This window comes from Strongylocentrotus purpuratus, unplaced genomic scaffold, assembly GCF_000002235.5.
Source record: "Strongylocentrotus purpuratus isolate Spur 01 unplaced genomic scaffold, Spur_5.0 spur5_scaffold_15, whole genome shotgun sequence".
NCBI classification, from domain to species: Eukaryota; Metazoa; Echinodermata; class Echinoidea; order Camarodonta; family Strongylocentrotidae; genus Strongylocentrotus; species Strongylocentrotus purpuratus.
Window position 1 is genome coordinate 30273431 of NW_022145600.1, and position 21455 is coordinate 30294885.

Sequence of the window (21455 nt, forward strand, 5' to 3'; positions counted from 1 at the left end):
CTTCGGTGGTTCCGTGAGTCCCTTAAAGTCAGTGAAAACAAAGTACTCGAATGAGACGGGGTGTTTTACACACTAAGATATATATATATATATATATATATATATATATAGTAAAGCTACATACACTTAACTGAAGGAAAGAAACCTATAGAAGACGGACTGGATATTATTGAAAATACTATTCTAAACAAGAATGTACTACATGTACTACATTACGTTACAATTTCACGAGAGAACTAGAACTCGAGAGGGGAAGAAAAGAAGAAGTGATCAAAATGAAAGAAGACTAATAGCATGAGAGGAAAGAAAAAGAGCTAAGAAGACAAGAAAAGGGTGTAAAAAGGAAAAGGAAGAGCAAGAGAGGGAGAGAGAGAGATCCTTGAGCTTTGGATCGGCTAATGAGTAATAAATGAAACAGATTTTGAGTGGAGTAATTATCTTTCGCTGGAGAACTTGCATAAGGAGCTAAAACTTGATGTTTGTTTAAATCAAACATTATGGGGAATAGCAAAAAACGGCTGAGCATTTATTGCACTAATTGCCAGAGTAGCATTCATGTCTTCCACGAGGCCGCACTTTTGGATCAGAGAGCAATTTAATTGTCGGCGGAGCATTGTCTTTTGCGGGGTACTTTTGGGGAGGAGCAACAATTATTGTCGTAGTAGCCTTTGTATTTTACGGGGCACTTTTTTAGCGGAGCAAATGTCGGCGGAGCAATTGTCGGCGGAGCAAATGTCACCGGAGCAAGTGTCGCTTCAGGCGGAGCAAATGTCGGTGTAACAATTGTCGGCGGAGCAAATGTCAACGGAGCAATTGTCGCGTTTTGCGGAGCAATTGTCGGCGGAGCAACTGTCGGCGGAGCAACTGTCGTTCGAGGAGCATTTGTCACCGAAGCAATTGTCGCGTTTTGCGGAGCAATTGTCGGCGGAGCAATTGTCGGCGGAGCAAATGTCGGCGGAGCAATTGTCGGCGGAGCACATGTTGCCGGAGCAATTGTCGGCGGAGCACATATCGGCGGAGCACATGTCGGTGGAGCACATGTCGGCGGAGCAACTGTCGCGTTTTGCGGAGTAAATGTCGGCGGAGCAATCGTCGGCGGAGCATGTGTCATGGAACCGTCTCTTGCCGTCACGGGGTGCAGACCATGATAGATTATTGGGAATTTGAAAGGGTGGCTTTCAAAAATTGTTATGTCGTCTACACCCTCGTCCCCCCCCCCCCCCCCCCCCCCCCCCCCCCCCAATGCCTCTCTCTCTCTCTCTCTCTCTCTCTCTCTCACTCTCTCTCTTTCTCGTCCTTATCCGTCTATTGGACAGGGATTGTAGCCTGGTAGGGGCGCTTGTGTGTGCAATGCTCCAAAGGGTGTAGGTTAAAATGTGCCAGTGTGTGTGTGTGAGCTTCTCTCTCTCTCTCTCTCTCTCTCTTTCTCTCTCTCTTTCTCTCTCTCACTCTCTCTCTTTCTCGTCCTTATCCGTCTATTGGACAGGGGTTGTAGCCTGGTAGGGGCGCTTGTGTGTGCAATGCTCCAAAGGGTGTACGTTAAAATGTGCCTATGTGTACGTAGGCTTCTCTCTCTCTCTCTTCAAGTTCGGTTATTCATTATTGCTAGGGAAATGAGGTAATCTATTACTATAGGAGTGCCTTTTGAATCTTAAGCAACTTAAGTGATATATCGAAAATAATATCGCTAGTGATATTCGTTTGTCTCGCAATGTGGTCAATAAGGAATCTAAAAGATCACGACGTTTCGTATGCTACTGCGATACTTCGTCAGGTGATAAAAACTATTGTAAGCAAGGGTCTTTTATACTTTACTAGCGATATTATTTTCGATACTATATCCGCAATGAGTAATATATTTAGCATTAAGTGATATATTTGTAAGAGTAAAAGTGAGTGGATGGGAAAGAATTCGAAAATGAGAAAAAATGTGTATTGAAAAAAAAAGGATAGAAAAAACAATGAGATTGAACTGAATTGGTAAATGTGTTTTGGAAAATAAAAGAATAACAATGCATCGCAGCCTAAACGGCCAAATTGGGTAATGTTTTAAAAATGTAAAATACAATATATAATATATTCAACTTTAAAATCATTATTATTTGATCTCCCTAAATCATTTTATATATAAAGGAGATAAAGGATATTAAAAAGAACATGATGATGGTGTAGAGTAAAGATAAAAAGAAAAGAGGATTGTAAGATGGTAATATTAAGAAGAAAATGGAGACGAAGAAGAGGAGGAAGAGAAGAAGAAGAGGAAAAGTAGAAGAGGGGGAGAGAGAGTAGAAGAAGAAGAAGAAGAAGAAGAGTCAAGTTGGGTTAGGGGAGTTAGAGGAGATGGAGGGTAAAACCAAGCGAAATCCTGCAGGGTGTATCCTGGCCTCAGAAGAAATCCTCGTTTAGGGGGTGTCTAGAAAACCTGTGGTCACGCATGCTTACAGTATTTGTACATGACTGAGACTCCTGGGTTTTAGATACAAATCAGTTTGACAAAATCAGTTCAACTTCTTTTCATTGATTTTCTTTGGACTATACGTGTTTTACGTGGTAAAAACATCACCTCCCTGTAGGTGTGCCCGCCTACCTCTACATCGTACATGTCAGAGGCGGTTCCAGCCGGTGGCAGGGGAGGGGGCCTAATTCGTGAGAAAATATTTAGCGGCGAAAAAGCCGGCCGATAATTTACTCAGTGGGGGGGGGGGGGGGGGGGGGTAGTGAGCACTATTTTTTTTTTTTTTTTGGGGGGGGCGGCTCTCGCAAAGTTCGTTTCTTTGCGGGCATGGCTAAAATCACGTCTCCAATTTTTGTCTTCTTCTTTTTCCTTTGTTCCTCCCCCCCCCCCCCTTCATTTAGGATCCTGGCCCAGTGGAGGGCGGAGGGGGCGGAGAAAGATAGTGAGAGACAGAGAGAGAGAGAGAAAAAGTAGATCAAAGGAAGACAACGTGGTAATACAACTTCTTCTACATCCTCCCCTAACCAACTTGCCTTGCACCTCTGGTACTTCACCCCCCCCCCCCCCCCCCCTCCCACAGTGCCATCTTTCCTCAATGACTGGACATGCACTCGTAACCAGACGTCATTCATGGTATGAAGCAAATTCATATGACTGATTTTTTTTGTATTGTTGCAAGAACAATGTTTTAATGATTTATTAAAAGAAATGATAATGATATAACTTCTAAGTATAATTATTTCAATATACCTTACAGTTTCGATATGATTTTCAAAAATGAAGTTACATGCGGAAGTATGATAATTGATTATTACTGAAGGCTTTAGATAAAAGCATATTTCTATAAGTAAATGTAACATGCTGAACTCTGTCGAAACGACGATAAGAAAATAGTATTAGGATACAAATACAAAAGAAAAGGTCACAAACATATCATAACTTTAACTTAATTTAAACTAAAATGCTGAACCATACGATACTTTGATACACGGATTGCATAAGTGTACATTTGCATGATATGAGGTTTTACAAAAATAAAGAAACAACAAAGATCTCAAAATTTCAAAAGCTACGAAACACTGCTCTAAGAAAAAGAAATTACATGACTGTTTACCATTAATTCTACAATGGTTTACCCAGATTTTCTCATAACACTGTATTTATCTGTTCACTAACTGTTATTGAAGTTCATTAAGGCAATTTCATTGACTGATTTTAAAAGTAATTAATTATTACGGAAGACTTTAGTTTTAAGCATATTTCTATAAGTAAATGTTACATGAAAAAATTTGAAAATTAATATCAGACTTTTACTAATGTACTCTTTACCATAATAAATCATTTGGATATACATTATGTATATTAGACATTGGCCTAAAGTTTGCATGAAGTATATTACAAAGTTTTCTTTTTCTTCAATATATGGCCTATAACTAATACTTTTTCATTAATATCTTTTTGCTCATGAGAGTAATTATAAAAACAAGTTTTCCAATAATTATCCCCCAAAATCGAACCTTATCACATTTTTTAAAAACATGAAAAGTTATTTTTGTTTCTTTTCATACATCACACTGGTCATTGTCCATTATACGCCATCTGCATAGATTATGTGTTGATGGAAAGATGTTATGCAATATTAGTCATGATTATAAACAAACAAAAAACTGCCTCTTTTCGAAGGAAGATATTTCAGGGGATGGGCAACTGCACCCCTGCCATATATTGGATATACGAAAAAGCATCTATTTCGTACATAATTACAGCTCTATATGAAGACGAAAAAAAGAAGTAACAAATGAACTTTCATATTTTTTACACAAGTCTATACAGTGACAAAAATCGTAGATGTTTAGCTTCAGTCATCACACTTTGGCGACATTTTAAAAGAATCTCGAATGACGATTTGGAAATAGTTCTCAATACAATAATGTTCAACGTTCTGAATCGCGAGCCCTTTTTATTTCTTTCTTTCTATTTTTCTTTTGCCATGTGCAGTTAAATCTTATCTGCCCTAGCGACCTCCTGTATAGATAGACTACTTGTTTGTAAAGACTACATTTATATAAGACTTCATCATGCATTTCCCTTGCAATATTAATAATTGAAACGTGTACAAATGGAACTTGAACACAAAGATCATCTGCCTATAAAGAGCACTTTCTTATCCCCCTTGAGAGGTAATTATACACAGGTTTTACTGTAGCCCTATTGTGTATTTTCTATTTGTTTATTTTGTTGGATTAGGTTAAATGAAAGAGTCACCCTTTAATGGTTGGAGTAATACAAAATATAAAAATTATCACCGCATTTTATTCATTGCCCCCGAAGATGCACTGAAGCTCGTCTTCCTCTACAAACTGATCTTCCGGCAGCCGGTCCCGGATTTCGAATGTTCGGTTCACTCCTGGGCCCTCTTCTACAGGCCTGATTATGAGAACAGCCTGCTTAATAGAGCTGAAAAGGAGAGGAGGGGGTCGAAAGAAAGTGAGAGAATGACGTCATCGGAATGTTTTTTGTTTTCATTTTGAAGGCTAGTATGAAACTGGAGATGCCCTTTGCCACTGCCTGCCAAATAGGTTAATTAATCCGTGTAACTCCCCCCCCCCCCCCCAATAATCAACAACTGATGATAACTGAGACACAGGGGCACAGTTATTTTTTCATACATATCCCTGTGCCCCGACCCCTACATGACTGTATCCGTCACTGATATGCCCTTGTCATAGGCGTAGCCAGAGGGCACTTTGGGGCCATGACATCCCCTGTTAATCCATTATGAAGGGTCACAAAAGGTCTTCTATGTAACTTAGTGGTCTACCACTATCCCAAAGTAATAAACTATATTTACCACGGCACACCCAGAAATTAAAAAAAAAGGATATCTTTGGCTTACTTCGAATCATCGGATCATCACGTCGGGTCGGGGGGTCGCGTTACCCGACCTTTCGTGAAAATATGCCCTTTTATTCGTAAACTGTCGGGGGTAATGTTTCTGAAATAAACCCAACTCATCTTCAAACAACAAATTATTTCAATCTGGACAGCAGAAATCCAGATTTATACCAAAATTGTTTAATTTTCAGGTTTTGGGTTTCTCTTTTACTGGTCTTGTCCGTGTAACACGACTACCCGACCGGACGCGGTGACCCGGTGATTCAAAGTAGGCCCTTACTTTGGATCATCTTCTGGTACCAGTTCTTTTATCTGAGAAAGCAGAGACTCCATTGTTCGGATGCAAATTTTTGGATTCCAACGGCCCTACAAAAAATAAATCAAAGACATCAATGGCGTCTCCTATTTTTTAAATGTTGGTCAGCACACAAATCTTGGTCGGCACACTACACTCCTCAAATTTCTTTCTCTAAAAAAAAGATACAAATTAGTATAAGTAGAACTGATTATCCTGATGTCCATCTGTATCACCACAATGAAAATAAGGCACAATAGGTGCAAGACGATTACACATAATTATTGGTGATCAAATATCATTTACTGGACACATTATAAACGTTCAGACTTTCCTAACATTTCCTCAAGTACGATGTTTGTTAGGCGTACTGGTGGGAGAATTGTACTTTTTGTTCACTTCACGAATTGTATCCCAAAGAAATGTGTTGGACGTATGGTAAGAAACTTTGAAACCAAAGAAACCTTAATCTTGCTGAATATAACAAATACTAAAAGGCTATACACTCCTTTGATTATGAACAAATGGGACAACACGAACAGGTGACTCGAACCTCTTAGCAATATTGCAACGGAATGTATCATAGCTGTATAAAATAAAGTTATTCCCTCATTGCTACTCTATAAATACGTTTTACCTTGTGCAAAAAAAAAATAACTCTTGATATCTTACCCAGTATTCATTGTGATAGGATTGCTATGACGATAACTACTCAGTTTAGAATGTCGTGTCCCCCCCCCCCCCCCGCCCACTCCCTTCGTTTATGCAGACAGTTATTACGAAAATTCGCCTCTCGATCGACTGCAAGCCTACAGTCAATTCAAAATCATAATATCAATATAAATCACCTTAGTATATCTAGACGTCGCCAGTCTGTCGGTTTCTATGGTTTCGATTCTCTTGATGGTTCTGTGTTTGTCGTCTCGCAACCCACATCGGATTTCGGGAATGCCCGCAATCTTATTCGCTGCCCACCAGCCTAAGGCCATACGCATACTGCCGTTGGGCCAAGGATGATTTAAAAGGGAAGATAGAACAATCACGAAATTTAAAAGCGATGGAGGACGGACGGAAAGGTAGCGATGTGAGACGAAAGAGAGAAAGAAGAGAGAGGACCGTAAGACGGCGAAACGGGGGTGGGGTGGAGAGGGAGAGACGAAAATGGGGAAAGTCTTCAGAATATAAAAAGAGATTGGTGTTTGAATGTTAGTAAACGAGACACGATGGTGGTGTACGTGAAAGAGAACAAGAGAGAGTGAGGAAGGGAGGGATGGGAGAGGGAGGGAGAGAAAGAGATTGGAAAGGAAAGAGAGAGAGAGTTGTACCGTTGAATAAGATAAGTTTTACTTTTACAGCAGCAAGTAGAAATTTTTTTATTTTTTTTTATATTCATAATTTTCTTGATTTTTACCCTAAAGCCCTAGGAAACGGGCCCCCGTGATGCGGGGGCAGAACCTGTCGGAGGTCCTGGGAGAGTAGCCCCCCTGAAGCTCTTCAAGATATCCGTCTTGAGTGGTACAAATGCTAACCCATTCCTTGAAATTTGCACTCTATTGGTTTATTTCGCTGGAAATCAATTCTCTCTCCCACACACACTCTCTCCAAAGGACAAGTGTATAGAACAAAGAGTATTCTTGAGAATCGAACCACTCTTCTTTTCACGGATAATGTCCAGGGATGTCCAACTGATTACAGCAGTTGTACATTTACATAATTATGTCAAAATATTCAGAGATAAATCAAACTCAAGCACTTTCATTCCTGAAGACCTCATGATGAGTTATTTCATTATCCTTTTATTAATGAATGAACTACAAAACCTGTAATTCAGTCTGCATACATTGTATGTTGCTAACTCGGGCAAGCCTCGGACAGGCTTTCAGGTTGTCAAGAAAAACATGTGTTTAAAACTTATGCATAACATTTCAATTTGATCTATAGAAAACCTATCTATTTGATTACATTACGAAAATGGACTATTATATCTTACGGATCTAGTGTATGTCTCAGAGGCCTCGAGCGGACATTCATACAGTATCTTGGGTTTGGCAATGCTTGAGGGGGCTCATCGGGGGCGATTCTTTTCTCTGCCTGTATCTCACTACGCACAAGCAAGCGGTGATTCCCGCAGTTGACCGTCATCAAAGTAAAGAAGATTTCTTTCACGTTTACGGGGGCAGGCTCATCTGGCGTTAGTCCATCCCCTGATGTAGGACAAGAACACGAAATATTTTTGCATAATTACATCAATACAATCCTTTTATTAGTCAGATTGAATGGTGCATATCAGCGGCGGGTTCATGGTTTTCCAAAAGAGGGGGGGGGGGGTAGAAGTCAACTTGTAAGTGAAACGCACTGCGAAGCAGTACTCGTAGCTGGTAGCATGGGCAGAACCCCCGATGGGGGACCAGGGGCGGAGCCCTCGGTCGCTCTCGAGTTTTAGCAATTAACCTTCAAGATGGCCTTATATATGTAATGTTCTCCTTAAAATTTACACTTCTCATATTATTTTAAGAGCACTGCGAACCCCCCCCCCCCCACACACACACACACACACACACACACACACACCGAGGTCGGAGGTGTGCATGCGTGTTCCACAAATCTCCAGTAATGGGGTACTTTTTTGCGCGACAAAGTCCGGCCCGCCATTGACTTGCACACCGGAGATAAGGGGGTGCTTTATAAGCGTCCCCAACAAGACAAATTCCTCTGTAGGGCCATGTATTATGGTTCAAGGCATGCCCACATAGAGGATTTTTTAATGTTGGGGGTCGGGGCAAAATGCGGGGAATTATTGATAATTTATTGCATTTTCTTTGTTTTGTTTTTGTATTTGTGGGGGCGGCGACGTACCCCAGCCCCCGCTGCGTACAGTCATGATTCAGTGGCTAAGCAATGGCCTCGTTACTGTGAGGCCCCGTAATAAAAACCGTGTCGATCAGCTATATTAGTGCCCTTTTGTGAGGCATTAATCCTCATTACTGTCAGTTATGACTTAAGGACGTAGGTCCCCTAGTTGATTACCATGGTAACATACACAGTCCCGCCGCAGCACTAATGTCCTTTGGCAAGACATTGATCTACATTTGCCACTCTCTACCAAGGTTTTAAATGGGTACCGGTAGGAAGGAATTCCTTAAAATGCTGTGAGCGTCGAAATCGGCAGCCTAGCATAGCCAGGTAATGTTGGAGCGCCTTGAGGACCTTGCAAGGTCGATACGTGCGCTATATAAGAATCATAGTACTACAACCTATACAAGCTAGTTTATGTAGAAGTAGCTCATGGTCAACAGTATCAAAAGCCTTACGAAGATCTATGAAGGCAACTCCAGAAATTTCTTTGTTATCAATATTCAACGACCATTGATTTACAAGTTTTGCAAGGGCAGTAGCTGTTGAATGTTTAGGTCTAAAACCAGACTGATTAGGGTGTAATAATTGATTCTCGTCCAAGAATTCACTGAGTTGTTGGTGGACGGCCCATTCTATAATTTTACTCAAGATAGGTAATATTGAAATGGGGCGGTAATTATTCAAAGAAGAAATATCTCCAGATTTGAATATTGGTACTACCCGAGCCTTTTTCCATTCACGTGGAACAACTCCTGTAGACAGGGATTTGTTAACGATATCACAAAGAGACTCTGCGATAACATTCTTCGTCATCTTTAAAAGTTTACAACTAATGTGATCTTCACCAGTTGCTTTATCTATACTCAGATTATCAATCTGTTTCAATACAAAATACTCAGTAATCAAATTCAAATTAAATTGCGAATGAGTTGGACCAATATTATTGTCCTCGTCTTCTCTCAGTTGAGACGTATTCCTTCGCAGGTCCTTTGTCCTTTGTAATGAATGGATAAAAGAACGAACGAATGATCAAAAGAGTGAATTCATGAGGTTATGAATCACAATTTTGAATGCGTAAGTGAAAGAAAAGCATACTTACTGCTCGTCACAAACTTAACAAGAAGATTGGTGGATGCTGCTATCAGGTTCTTCTTTTGAGGTGCTGCTCTATTTTTCATGGTCGAACTGAGGTGGTAGGTACCTTTGTAGAGAGTGACGGCAATTCCAATGTCCCAGTCCTTGCGTCCTCCCATTTGCAAAATGCGGGTAAGTACCCCTCGACGTGACACAAAATCCACGTTCAATCTGACCCCGAAAACAAAAGACAGTTGTTTATTGGTTACATCATTCCTTTGTGGGAATAAGTTGTATTTAGAAATAAGGAGTAAAAATTAAAGACAGCTTTAAGTGAGTTGTTGTTTATCCCAAAGGTTCGTTTTTTCCGGAGGTACAAAATTCCGAGGTTTGTAATTTCGAAACACAAATTTCCCATTCCAGAAGGTTAATAATTCCAAAAAAGAAGATATCATTATTCTGATTGTTGCATTATTCCAGAGGTTCATCATCAGAAAATGAAATAGGGAATTGTGCCGGGTACCCGTTATTTTCTTATTAACCCTCAAATTATTCCCCTGTGGAAGAAGTATTTTGATTATAATCCTATGATATACACTGTAGAAAAAATAGTGAATACCCACTATTTCTGTATTGTTTGACGTTTTTCATCTGCTTTTACCTTTTGTAATTATTGTGCAGTGATTTTTATGATTATTGTTATCAATTACTTGATAAATAAAAGTTTTTAAAAACAATATTTTTAAAACCTCAAATTATTGAAACTAGCATGACAAAGATTATGAATCATAACATCAATCTAACCTTGATTGGGCTTTATCCAAAATTCCATTGTCTATCAGTACCTGCCGATGATCTCGCATCCACGCGTATCTTCCTGCAACTAAGTGAGGCACCCCTTCCCTGGCCGTGTAACCCTCGGCAAAGGCCTTCCCATAATCGAAGTTGAACTCATTCCCGGGATCTAAATAAAAACGTCTGTTTCTATCATCATTGATGTAGTCCATCTCATCGTTCGTCGAATAGGTTCTAATCACTTTGTGGCCGTCTATATGTACGTCATCCTGTCAAGAAATATATTTGTTTAACATTGAGCATTATCAACTCAGGACGTGTAATATTGAAAAAAAAAGAGGGGATGGGTTGTCGGGAGCGTCAGAAATAAATTACGATATAATTCCAATGAAAAAAGGGGGAGGGTCATTCCCATTATTTTCTACCCCCTCCCTGAACATCCTGCAATGGGAAGTGGTCAATTTAAACAGACCAGTTCACAAAGTTGTAGTTGTGGGAATTATCCCTCCGTTTGAACTTGAATCAACAATCCAGTATTTATCTTCATAGTGTAAAATGATTATGATGACACATTAAAGAGACAGAATCTTGTTTGTTATGCTTGTTTTTTTCTGTAATGTTTTACAGAATAAGAGTAATTTGACTTTTGTTTGTATTCTTATTCTTCAGTCGCCAGCACAAACGTAGCTAGTTCGCCGTCTATAGAACGTATATAGCAGACGGCAATCGGCGGATCAGACGACACTTGATAGTGATTTTGTATGTGAGATCGCTTTGCTAAATATAAAATACAAGAACCTTTTCCTTATCTTTAAACTATCATTGATATCTGATAATTGAACAGTTAGTAAAATAAACCTACAAAGCTACATACTAAAATGAAATACTTGACTGAAAGTATGGGAATTTAATGTGGTGCACAATTGCACCCTTCTGTTAATAATCGAATAGTCCATGGTGTGTCATGAATATTCATGTTTTTGCTTACCTCTGCAAAATGTTTGCCTATACTAAATGGAAAAATTACGGTGGGGTTGGCTAAAGTGGACAAAATGAACCAAGCAGAACTGATCTATGATAATTCATGCTCCTTATCCTTTGTGTGCTTGACCTATAATCTTACAATCGCGTGGTAAATTGCGTCCAAAGTTAGACTTGTTACACATGCGTTATAAATACAATGGCGAGCTTGCGACCTATTTTGATCAAATTCCGGTGGGTGAACTTTCAAAAGTCAATGGGACATGAGGGTTCCAATAAAAGAGCTAGTGTCAACGTACGTCGGGGTGGATGTGCTTTTCGTTTAAACAAAAAATAATAATTTTTAACGATTTTGGGGGTAAAAGTCCTTAGGCTAACATGTTTATAGGCTGCTGGACTCTGACGATAGGGAGCGTTCTCAAATGAGACTAAACGGAGCTATATGCCAAACTAGTTCTCACAACGTTCTGGAAAATTGCCAAACGGGCCCAAACTGTGTGCGAACGGAGTGAACGTATTAAGAAATTATTTAGGATCTTTTTAGAACTTCATGGACGGGCTCGGACTGGCTTGGACGGGAAGGGTGCTCTAGAACTTGAGCCTGTTCAAAATGTTCCCCGTCCTGCAACTAGATGAAGTGACAACGTACAAGAGATGGACGTACTACGAACGGAATTGCCGTAAAATGAAAGGACTTGCCGTACTTCGATCCTACTAGTAACATGTTATAACGTGATGTGGTCGAGCATCAATAATTAGCAAGAACGCGCTGGGTTTTTATAGCTCTCGAACCAGGACGGGATTACACACACACGATAGGAGTGCGTTCGAACGCACTAAGAACGAGATGAGGACGTTGAAATGTCTCTGAACGGGGTGTTGGGTTATGAACTAGTTAGAACAAGTTGGGAACTAGTAAGAATGGTTTGGACTGCTTGGAAATGTCAAATTTACCCGATCTGACTTGATATGAACTGACCGTGGACGGGGTACAGACGAGTTGGACGTATTGTGGACTGTTAATGAACGAACTAGGATCGTATAGTAAAAAGTATCTTAAAAAGAGTTGCGATTGGTCCAAATCAATCGCAAGTCCTCCAATCAATCGCAAGTTTGCAGTCTCCTATCTCTTATGTACTAGGTTTTGCTTGATATCAATCGCAAATAAGTTGCGATGGATATCAACTCTTTGTAAGACAGGGCCCAGATTTGTGTACAATGTTTGATAAAAGGTATAGAGTTAACTGAGTGCGAGTATTGTGTATACTTTGGGGACTATATACGCCTCACAAGATTGTTGCAAACTTTTTAGTAGTTTTCATTTTTTCTTAATAGCACCTAACTTTACATTAAATATATTGTTGTTATTTTTTTATGATTGAGAAAAAGAATCAATTGAACCATTTAACCATTCAATTAGGCCTAAAAAGATATTGTATTGCCCTTTGCGGACGACCCAACAATCTTGAAATCTACGGTCGGCTTTAAAATATATATATATATATATATATTGTTCTAAAAAACGGTTTTAAAAAAATTATTAAAGCATTCAAAACTGAGAAATATCAGCTCAAAGAGGGAGTGAAGAAAATGAAAAATTAATCCCCAACTCTCTCTCTCTCTCTCTCTGTATTTATCTTTCTTTCCTCTTTTGTCATCTTTATTCGGTTCCATTTAACATATATTATATTCCATCTGAATATATAACTAATAAATCGATTATACATAAACAGAAACACGTATACGAATTTTTAAGCACTGATGCTAAATTAGTCAATCAATGCAATAATACATTATAACATTTGATATTAAAAATAATAAAAATTCTATAATTAGAGCAGGTTAAAAAAAAATCTTAAGAGTTGAAAAAAAAGATACGGAATAAAATTGATCATGAATATAGTTAGCCCCCAACCTTTCCTACTTAATGTAACTATGCTACATTGACTCCCCTCCCTTTCCTATCACTATACCGCCAGCCTTTCTTTCAACAACCCCCTCCCTCAACACACACAACGCACACATTAATACAAAATATCGTGTAAATGAAAATAAATGAAATACGCATAGAATTCCTCATCCCAATTAGTTCACTTATTCAACCATTTCATTCAGTTTGTTTCATTTCTTTATTATGTCCACAGAGGGTAATTGTTCATATTTACATTTACAATCTTGCTTCACAGTAATTTCAAAGGAACAACATATAATTGACAATCAGAAGTACTTAATTAGATAGATATGAATTGCAAACACATACTTCAAGTTTGTCTGAATTTTGTTCAAGTTCAAATCCTGTTATCTTTGGGTTTTTCCAACTTCTTATTAGCGTGATACACAATTAAACAATAGATATTAAACGTATCAGGTGGATTAAGGGGTGGATCGAATCTCCTTTTCCACCTCTTCCTTGATGAAAATATTATAATATTATAGTAATAATTACTGATATGAGAGACATAGTTGTTTTATACGCTCAAGGGGAAGTTACATAGTGCTATCGCCCCGAAGCGTGCCGACGGGTGATAGCACGATGTAACCTCCCCGAGAGCCTATAAAAACAACTATGCCTCGAATATTAAAGCAGTCATCATAACTCTTATATACCGAAAAGGGTCCATGTACGACTTACCAATCATGGTAATCAATTTTATTTACGCTATCGAGACCTAGTCTTAATATGGTGTCTGATCGCGCACCACTCGAGTTTGTGTGCTAAAATCCTTCCCTTTGAGATTGCACGCATTATACGTAAAATGCCAAAACCGGTCAATAGTCTTTTGAAAGGTGCCCTAGGGCGTTTTTCAAAAGACTATTGACCGGTTTCGGCATTTTACGTTTCTTTACGGGAATGGCTAAAATCACGACTCCAATTTAGACCAATCAGATGTCTGAATTTCTAAGGTGAGGTATATGATGTTCGTTATTATATATATTATTTTGCATCTATATAAAGAAAGATGAATGTGAAAAAGTTAAATTTGCTATAAAAAGTTTGTTTTGTTCTATCAATGTTTAATTTAATATCAAAATGCATGAAAATTGACTTGTTTATCTTTTGCTCTGTTCCTCTCTATGTCTTTTAATTATTGCACCCCCCCCCCCTCCCCCATTTTCTCACTCTCTCTCTCTCTCTCTCTCTTTCTCTCTTCATCTCTCCCTCGTATGTTTTCTACCTTCAACTTATTCTTCCTCTAACTTTTTCTCGATTTCGTCTCCTAATTGTTATCTCGTTTTCTCTGTCAGTCTAACCCCCTTTCGACCCACCCCCTTCCCCCTTTTCACTTTAAAAATGTCCGATACCCAGTGATATTTTGCTCGCTGTTATATGTATGTGTGTTTGCAAGCAACTCGGACAAAGTTAATTCATGCAACACTCTCCTTAAATTGGTGAGAAAAGGAACAACATGCCTTACTTAGTAATTATTGACTTGTTTTTAATGGAAAAGTCGATTGAAAGTAAAACCTGTTTAACTTACGTGAGCCATGGCCATATCAATAGTCGTTTTATCCAATTGATTTGCAGAAATAACTATGGCGTCGATCACAACACTGACATGTGACGCCCGTAGGATATTGAGACTAAAATGCCTAATTGATAGGCAGATAGTTACGTATAGGAGAAATAACAGATATTGGGGAAAACCAGTTGCGCTAAATATATCCTCTTATAATTATCAGGTACAGTGTGATCACATGAGCTCTTGATTAGGATAACAAATATTAGCTTTAGTTGTATTCATTAACTATTAGTTTTTCTTATGTTATTTGATTTAATCTTTTAAAGTCCACTCCAAATTTTATTAGGTTGATTTGATTCGATGTCCATGTATTCCATATACATCAACATATTAACATTTAGATGTATGATAATGACAAGGTATAAACAGAAATGGGGTCTTCTTAAGGATAAGTGACGTCCCCCTAGAAAATGAAAATAAGAATACACACAATTGGCATTGGCAAAAAACATGGTCTTTGACGAGCAAAATAAGTTATCATAATAATTATTGTCAGGTGCATATTGGGTAGCTGGGTTTAAATGGGGGGCACTGATTAAAATGTTTGAAATATCTGGAAAATGCAAAGACTGCTAAAAAATAAATGCTCCTTTAAACTTGAACCTTAACTTTAAAACATTATCATTCTTTTGTATTATATGGAAGCCCATGTATATTAAAGGGGAACAACCATGTTAAGGCATACGAGGCAGGGGTATGGTCTACACCTCCTCCCTTTATTCTGCCCCAATGGAACTGTATATTTCTTGTATTCTGTGAAGCAGACATCATATTCAGACGGGGAGGCAACCGAAAATTAATATTAGCAATAATAACATTGAATATGATAACAATTAATGATAATAATAATATTAATAACCATTATGATAATAATAAAAGGTTAATAATAATAACAATTATAATAATTGATTGTTATTGAACGTAGTCATTCTGGTTTTAGTTATACATATTATATTCACAAATATTTAAAAATAAGGTCATAAAAGTGTAATGGAAAGTAGTTCTTGAAAGATGTTTACTTTTGATGTATATGTGAAGCAAAGACGAAACCCAGAAAGGTTTTCTCTATGTTATCAGAGAGAAATAAAACTGGCATAATATATCCTACAGAAGAAAAGGCCTGTTTTCTTCTAATTATTTTTAATTGGAAGAAACAAAAAAATGTTGAAGTGTGTGAAGCTAGAACCAACCAAAAGAATGATAAACTGTGTGTTTTCATATCATTATTAATTTGTGTAGGCCTTTAAATAGAAAACATTATTTCACCATTTGAGATACATCAATACTGAGCAATGAAAAGTATTATTTGGTATATTTTTGTCAATTGACAACACTAGCTGTATGGCTTATTACCTTCCCCTCTCCTCGGGCACATGTAGAGATAGGCGGACATCTATTTCATGCATAATTACAGCTCTATATGACCAAGAAAAAAAAGTTGCAGCAAATGAATTTTCAAAGTTTCTACACAAGTCTACAACGACAAAAAGCGTAGATTTTAAGCTTCGGTCATCACACTATGGCGATATTTTATCGAAATCTTGCATGGCGATCTAGAATTTGTTCTCAATACAATAATGTTGAACGTTCTGAGTCGTGAGACCATTTATAGTTCTTTCTTTCTTCCTATTTTTCTTTTGCCATGTGCAGTGAAATCTGCTTTAGCAATCTCCTATACAGAAAAACTACTTGTAAAGACTACATATTAGTTACATTATATACGTATAAGACTCTATCATTCATTTCTCTGGCAATATTAATCATTGAAACGTTTACAAATGGAACCAATTTGACTATAGCCCTATTATGTATTTTCTATTTGAAAAATTTGTTGGAAAAGTTAAAAGGAAGAGTTACCCTTTAATGGTGGGAGTGATACCAAATACATATTTTTAACTCCTCTTATTATTCATTGCCCTCGAAGATGCATCGGATTTCGTGATCCCGAACAAACCGATCTTCCTCCAGCCGCTCCCGGATTTCGAATGTTCGGTTCGGCCTGATTGTGAGAACGGCTCGCTTGAAAGAACTGAGAAAGAGAGGGGGGTCAAAATATAGCGAGAGAATGACGTCATCGGAATGCGTTTTGCCTTATAATGAATGCTAGTATGAAACTTGAGATAGGCTAATCCGTGTTCACCCCTCCCCCCCCCCCCCCCAAGAATCAACAACTGATGATAACTGAGGCACATGGGCATAGTTGTTTTCTCCTACATATCCCTCTGCCCCGACCCCTACATGCATCCGTCAATGATTATAGTGGCATGGTCATAGTCGTAACCTGCCTGAGGGCACATGGGGCCATGACATCATCTGTTAATCCATTAGGAAGGGTTAAAAGTTTTTCTATGCAACTTAGTGGTCAAGACTAAAGCCCTACCCCTACCCCCCCCCCCCCACCCCCAAGTAATAACCACTATAAAATATACCATGACACCCCCACAGATCTAAATAAAGGCTTACTTTGGCTTATTTCGGATCATCAGGTCATTGCGTCGGGTCTGGTGGTCGCGTCAACTGACCTTCAGTGGAAAATGCCCCTTTATTCATAAACAGTCAGGGGTAATATTTATGAAATAAACCCCCCTCATCTACAAATGGTCTGGTCCGTGTAACACGACCACCCGACCGGACGCGGTGACCCGGTGATTCAAAATAAGCCCTTACTTTGGATCATCTTCTGGTACCAGTTCTTTTATCTGAGAAAGCAGAGACTCCATTGTTCGGATGCAAACTCCAGGATCCCAACGGTTCTACACAAAATAAATCAAGGAATTTAATGGTTTCACCTTCTTCTTTTTTCTTGGTCAGCACACAAATCTTGGTCGGCACACGTACATTTCTCAAATTGCTTTCCCTCAAAAAAAAGATACAAAAAGTATAAGTAGAGCTGATTCTACTGATGTCCAACTGTATCACGCAATGAAAATCAGACATAAGAGGTGCAAGTCGATAACATATGACTATTGGTGATTAAATATTATTTACTGGACAAATTATAAACATTCAGACTTTGCTAACAATGCATTTCCTCAAGTACGATGTTTGGTAAGTGTACTGGAGGGGGAATTTTACCGGTTGTACACTTCACTACTTTTTGTATTCCAAAACATAGTGTTGGACACAAGTTATGATACTTTGAAACCAAAGAAGACTCAATCTTGCTTAATATAACATATACTGAAAAGCTATGCACTCATATGATTATAAACGAATGGGACAACACAAACACGTGACTCGAATCTCTCAGCTATAGCAACGAAATGTATTTAGCTGTATAAATAAAGTTATTTCCTCATCGCTACTCTACATGACCTTCCACATGCAAAGAAAAATCAACTCTTGATATCTTAACCAGTATTCATCGTGATAGGATTGCTATGCCGATAACTACCAAGTTTAGAATGTCGTGCCCCCCCCCCCCATCCACTCCCCTCGTACGCCAGCAGTTAATTTGAAAAATCGCCTCTCGATCAACTGCAAGCCTACAGTCAATTAAAAAAATACAATTTATCAATATAAATCACCTGAGTACACGTCGCTAGTGTGTCGATTTCTATGGTTTCGATTCTCTCGATGGTTCTGCGATGGTCGTCTCGCAACCCACATCGGATTTCGGGAATGCCCGGAATCGTATTCGCTGCCCACCAGACTAAGGCCGTCATACTGCCATAGGGCCAAGGATGATTTAAAAGGGAAGATAGAACAATCACGAAATTTAAAAGGGATACAGGACGGGCGGAACTTCGCGGAAGGGTAGCGATATGAGACGAAAGAGAGAAAGAAGAGAGTGGACAGTAAGACGGCGAAACGGGGGTGGGGTGGAGCGGGAGAGAGGAGAAAGGGGAAGTCTTCAGAATATAGAAAGAGCTCGAGTCTGGTGTTTGAATGTTAGTAAACGAGTCACGATGGTGGTGTAAGTAAAAGAGAACAAGAGAGAGGGTGGAAGGGAGGGATGGGTGAGGGAGGGAGAGAAAGAGAATGGAAAGGAAAGAGAGAGAGTTGTACCATTGAATAAGATTAGTTTTACTTTTACAGCAGCAATTAGAAAGTTTGTTTTAAATAAATATATTCATAATTTTCTTTGTGCGCCCGACCTGAAATCAGAGAAGTCTTGATTTTTACACTAACGCCCTGGAGAACGGGCCCCTGGGATGCGGGGGCAGAACCTGTCGGAGGTCCTGGAAGAGAAGCCCCCGGAAGCTCTTCAAGATATCCGTCTTGAGTGTTACAAAATGATTACCTATTCCTTGACATTTGCACTCTATTGGTTTATTTCGTTGGAAATCAATTCTCTCTCCCACACACACACTCTCTATCCAAAGGACAAGTGTATAGAACAATGAGTATTCTTGAGAACCACTCCTCTTTTTACGGATAGCGTCAAGGGGCCCTCATGACGAGTAATTTCATTATATCCTGTTATAAATCAATGAACTACAATACACACAGGCGCGTACGCAGGGGGCGGTTTGGGGGTTGAACCCCCCCCCCCCCCCTTTGGTATTTTTATGTGTGTAAACCCCCCTAAAACCTCCCCCCCCCCCTTTGTTTTGTTTTTTCTTAAATAAAAATAAATAAATTTTAAAAAAATAATTATTCCCATGGTTGACCTAAAAAAGGTGACCTCACCCCCCCCCCCCCAACGGTTTCAAAATGTCCTCTTATTCCCCCCCCCCCCCGCTTATTCAGCGGCTGGGTGAGTCGTTGCGAAATATTCGGCCCGATTTGTTAACCCCCCCCCCCCCCCCCCCCCCCCCCTTGAAAAAATCCTGCGTACGCGCCTGAATACACATGTATCTGGAATTCATTCTACACACATTATGTTGCTAAGTCGGGCAAGCCTCGGTCAAGCTTTCAGGTTGTCAAGAAAACATATGTATAAAACTTATGCATAAAATTTCAATATGTTAGAAAATTTGATTATATTACGAAAATAGAATTTTATCTTATGGATCTATATGTTTATGTCTCTGATTCCTCGAGCGGACATTCATACAGTTTCTTGGGTTTGGCAATGCTGGAAGTGGCTCATCGGGGCTGCTCTTTTCTGCCTGTATCCCACAACGCACAAGCAAGCGGTGATTTCCGCAGTTAACCGTCATCAAAGTAAAGAAGACTTCTTTCACGTTCACGGGGGCAGGCTCATCTGGGGTTAGTCCATCCCCTGATATAGGATAAGAACACGAAATATTTCTGCATAATGACATCAATACAATCCATTTATTAGTCAGATCGAAAGGTGCATATCAGCGGCGGGTTCATGGTTTTCCAAAAGAGGGGGGGGGGGGTAGAAGTCAACGTGTAAGTGAAACGCACTGCAAAGCAGTCTTCGTAGCTGGTAGCATGGGCAGAGCCCCCGATGGTGGACCAGGGGCGGAGCCCTCGGTCGCTCTCGAGTTTTAGCAATTAACCTTCAAGATGGCCTTATGTAATGTTCTCCCTAAAATTTACACTTCTCTTATTATTTTAAGTGCACTGCGAGCCCGACCCCCCCCCCCCCACACACACACACACACACATACGCTCCTAAACATTAATTTCTGGACCAGTACTCGAACACGTTATGAACCTACAATTGAGGTACCCCAATAGTTTGACCAAGTGGTGTCAAACAATTAGGGTGTTGAATTGTGTTTGTAGTGTCAAGAAATTGGGGTGTTGAATTGGTGCATGTGTTTGCAGCATGGGTGTCGATCCGTAACTGATACCTATTCATCAGGGGGGGATGATCTATTCATTCATCCCCCCCCCCTGATGAATAGGTATTACGTAAGTATCGACACCCATGGTTTGCAGTGTCAAACAATTGGGGTGTTGAACTGTGTTTGTAGTGTCAAGAAATTGGGGTGTTGAATTGGTGCATGTGTTTGTAGTGTCAAACAATTGGGGTGTTGAATTGGTGCATGTGTTTGTAGTGTCAAACAATTGGGGTGTTGAATTGGTGCATGTGTTTGCAATGTCAAGAAATTGGGGTGTTGAATTGGTGCATGTGTTTGTAGTGTCAAACAATTGGGGTGTTGAATTGGTGCATGTGTTTGTAGTGTCAAACAATTGGGGTGTTGAATTGGTGCATGTGTTTGCAATGTCAAACAATTGGGGTGTTGAATTGGTGCATGTGTTTGCAATGTCAAACAATTGGGGTGTTGAATTGGTGCATGTGTTTGCAATGTCAAACAATTGGGGTGTTGAATTGGTGCATGTGTTTGCAATGTCAAACAATTGGGGTGTTGAATTGGTGCATGTGTTTGTAGTGTCAAACAATTGGGGTGTTGAATCGGTGCATGTGTTTGCAATGTCCAACAATTGGGGTGTTGAATTGGTGCATGTGTTTGCAATGTCAAACAATTGGGGTGTTGAATTGGTGCATGTGTTTGCACTGTCAAACAATTGTGGTGTTGAATTGGTGCACTGTGTTTGCAATGTCAAACAATCGGGGTGTTGAATTGGTGCATGTGTTTGCAGTGTCAAACAATTGGGGTGTTGAATTGGTGCATGCGTTTGCAATGTCAAACAATTGGGGTGTTGAATTGGTGCATGTGTTTGCAATGTCAAACAATTGGGGTGTTGAATTGGTGCATGT

At 39.4% G+C, this 21455-nt stretch overlaps 2 protein-coding genes across 2 annotated transcripts; both read right to left on the reverse strand.

Moving 5' to 3' along the window:
• Nucleotides 1–3748: 3748 nt before the first annotated feature.
• Nucleotides 3749–6676, reverse strand: LOC115924226 (decapping and exoribonuclease protein-like). Its single transcript, XM_030986152.1, has 3 exons — nt 6494–6676; nt 5631–5716; nt 3749–4912 (listed from the first exon to the last, which is right to left on the reverse strand). Exons 1-3 carry the CDS (start codon nt 6638–6640, stop codon nt 4768–4770), a joined length of 378 nt encoding a protein of 125 aa, XP_030842012.1. The 5' UTR covers nt 6641–6676; the 3' UTR covers nt 3749–4767.
• A 955-nt stretch (nt 6677–7631) lies between these two features.
• LOC591906 (decapping and exoribonuclease protein-like) lies at nt 7632–14845 on the reverse strand. The gene is made up of 4 exons (XM_030986054.1): nt 14831–14845; nt 10380–10639; nt 9601–9806; nt 7632–7849 (listed from the first exon to the last, which is right to left on the reverse strand). Exons 1-4 carry the CDS (start codon nt 14843–14845, stop codon nt 7632–7634), a joined length of 699 nt encoding a protein of 232 aa, XP_030841914.1.
• Between the last annotated feature and the right edge of the window lie 6610 nt (nt 14846–21455).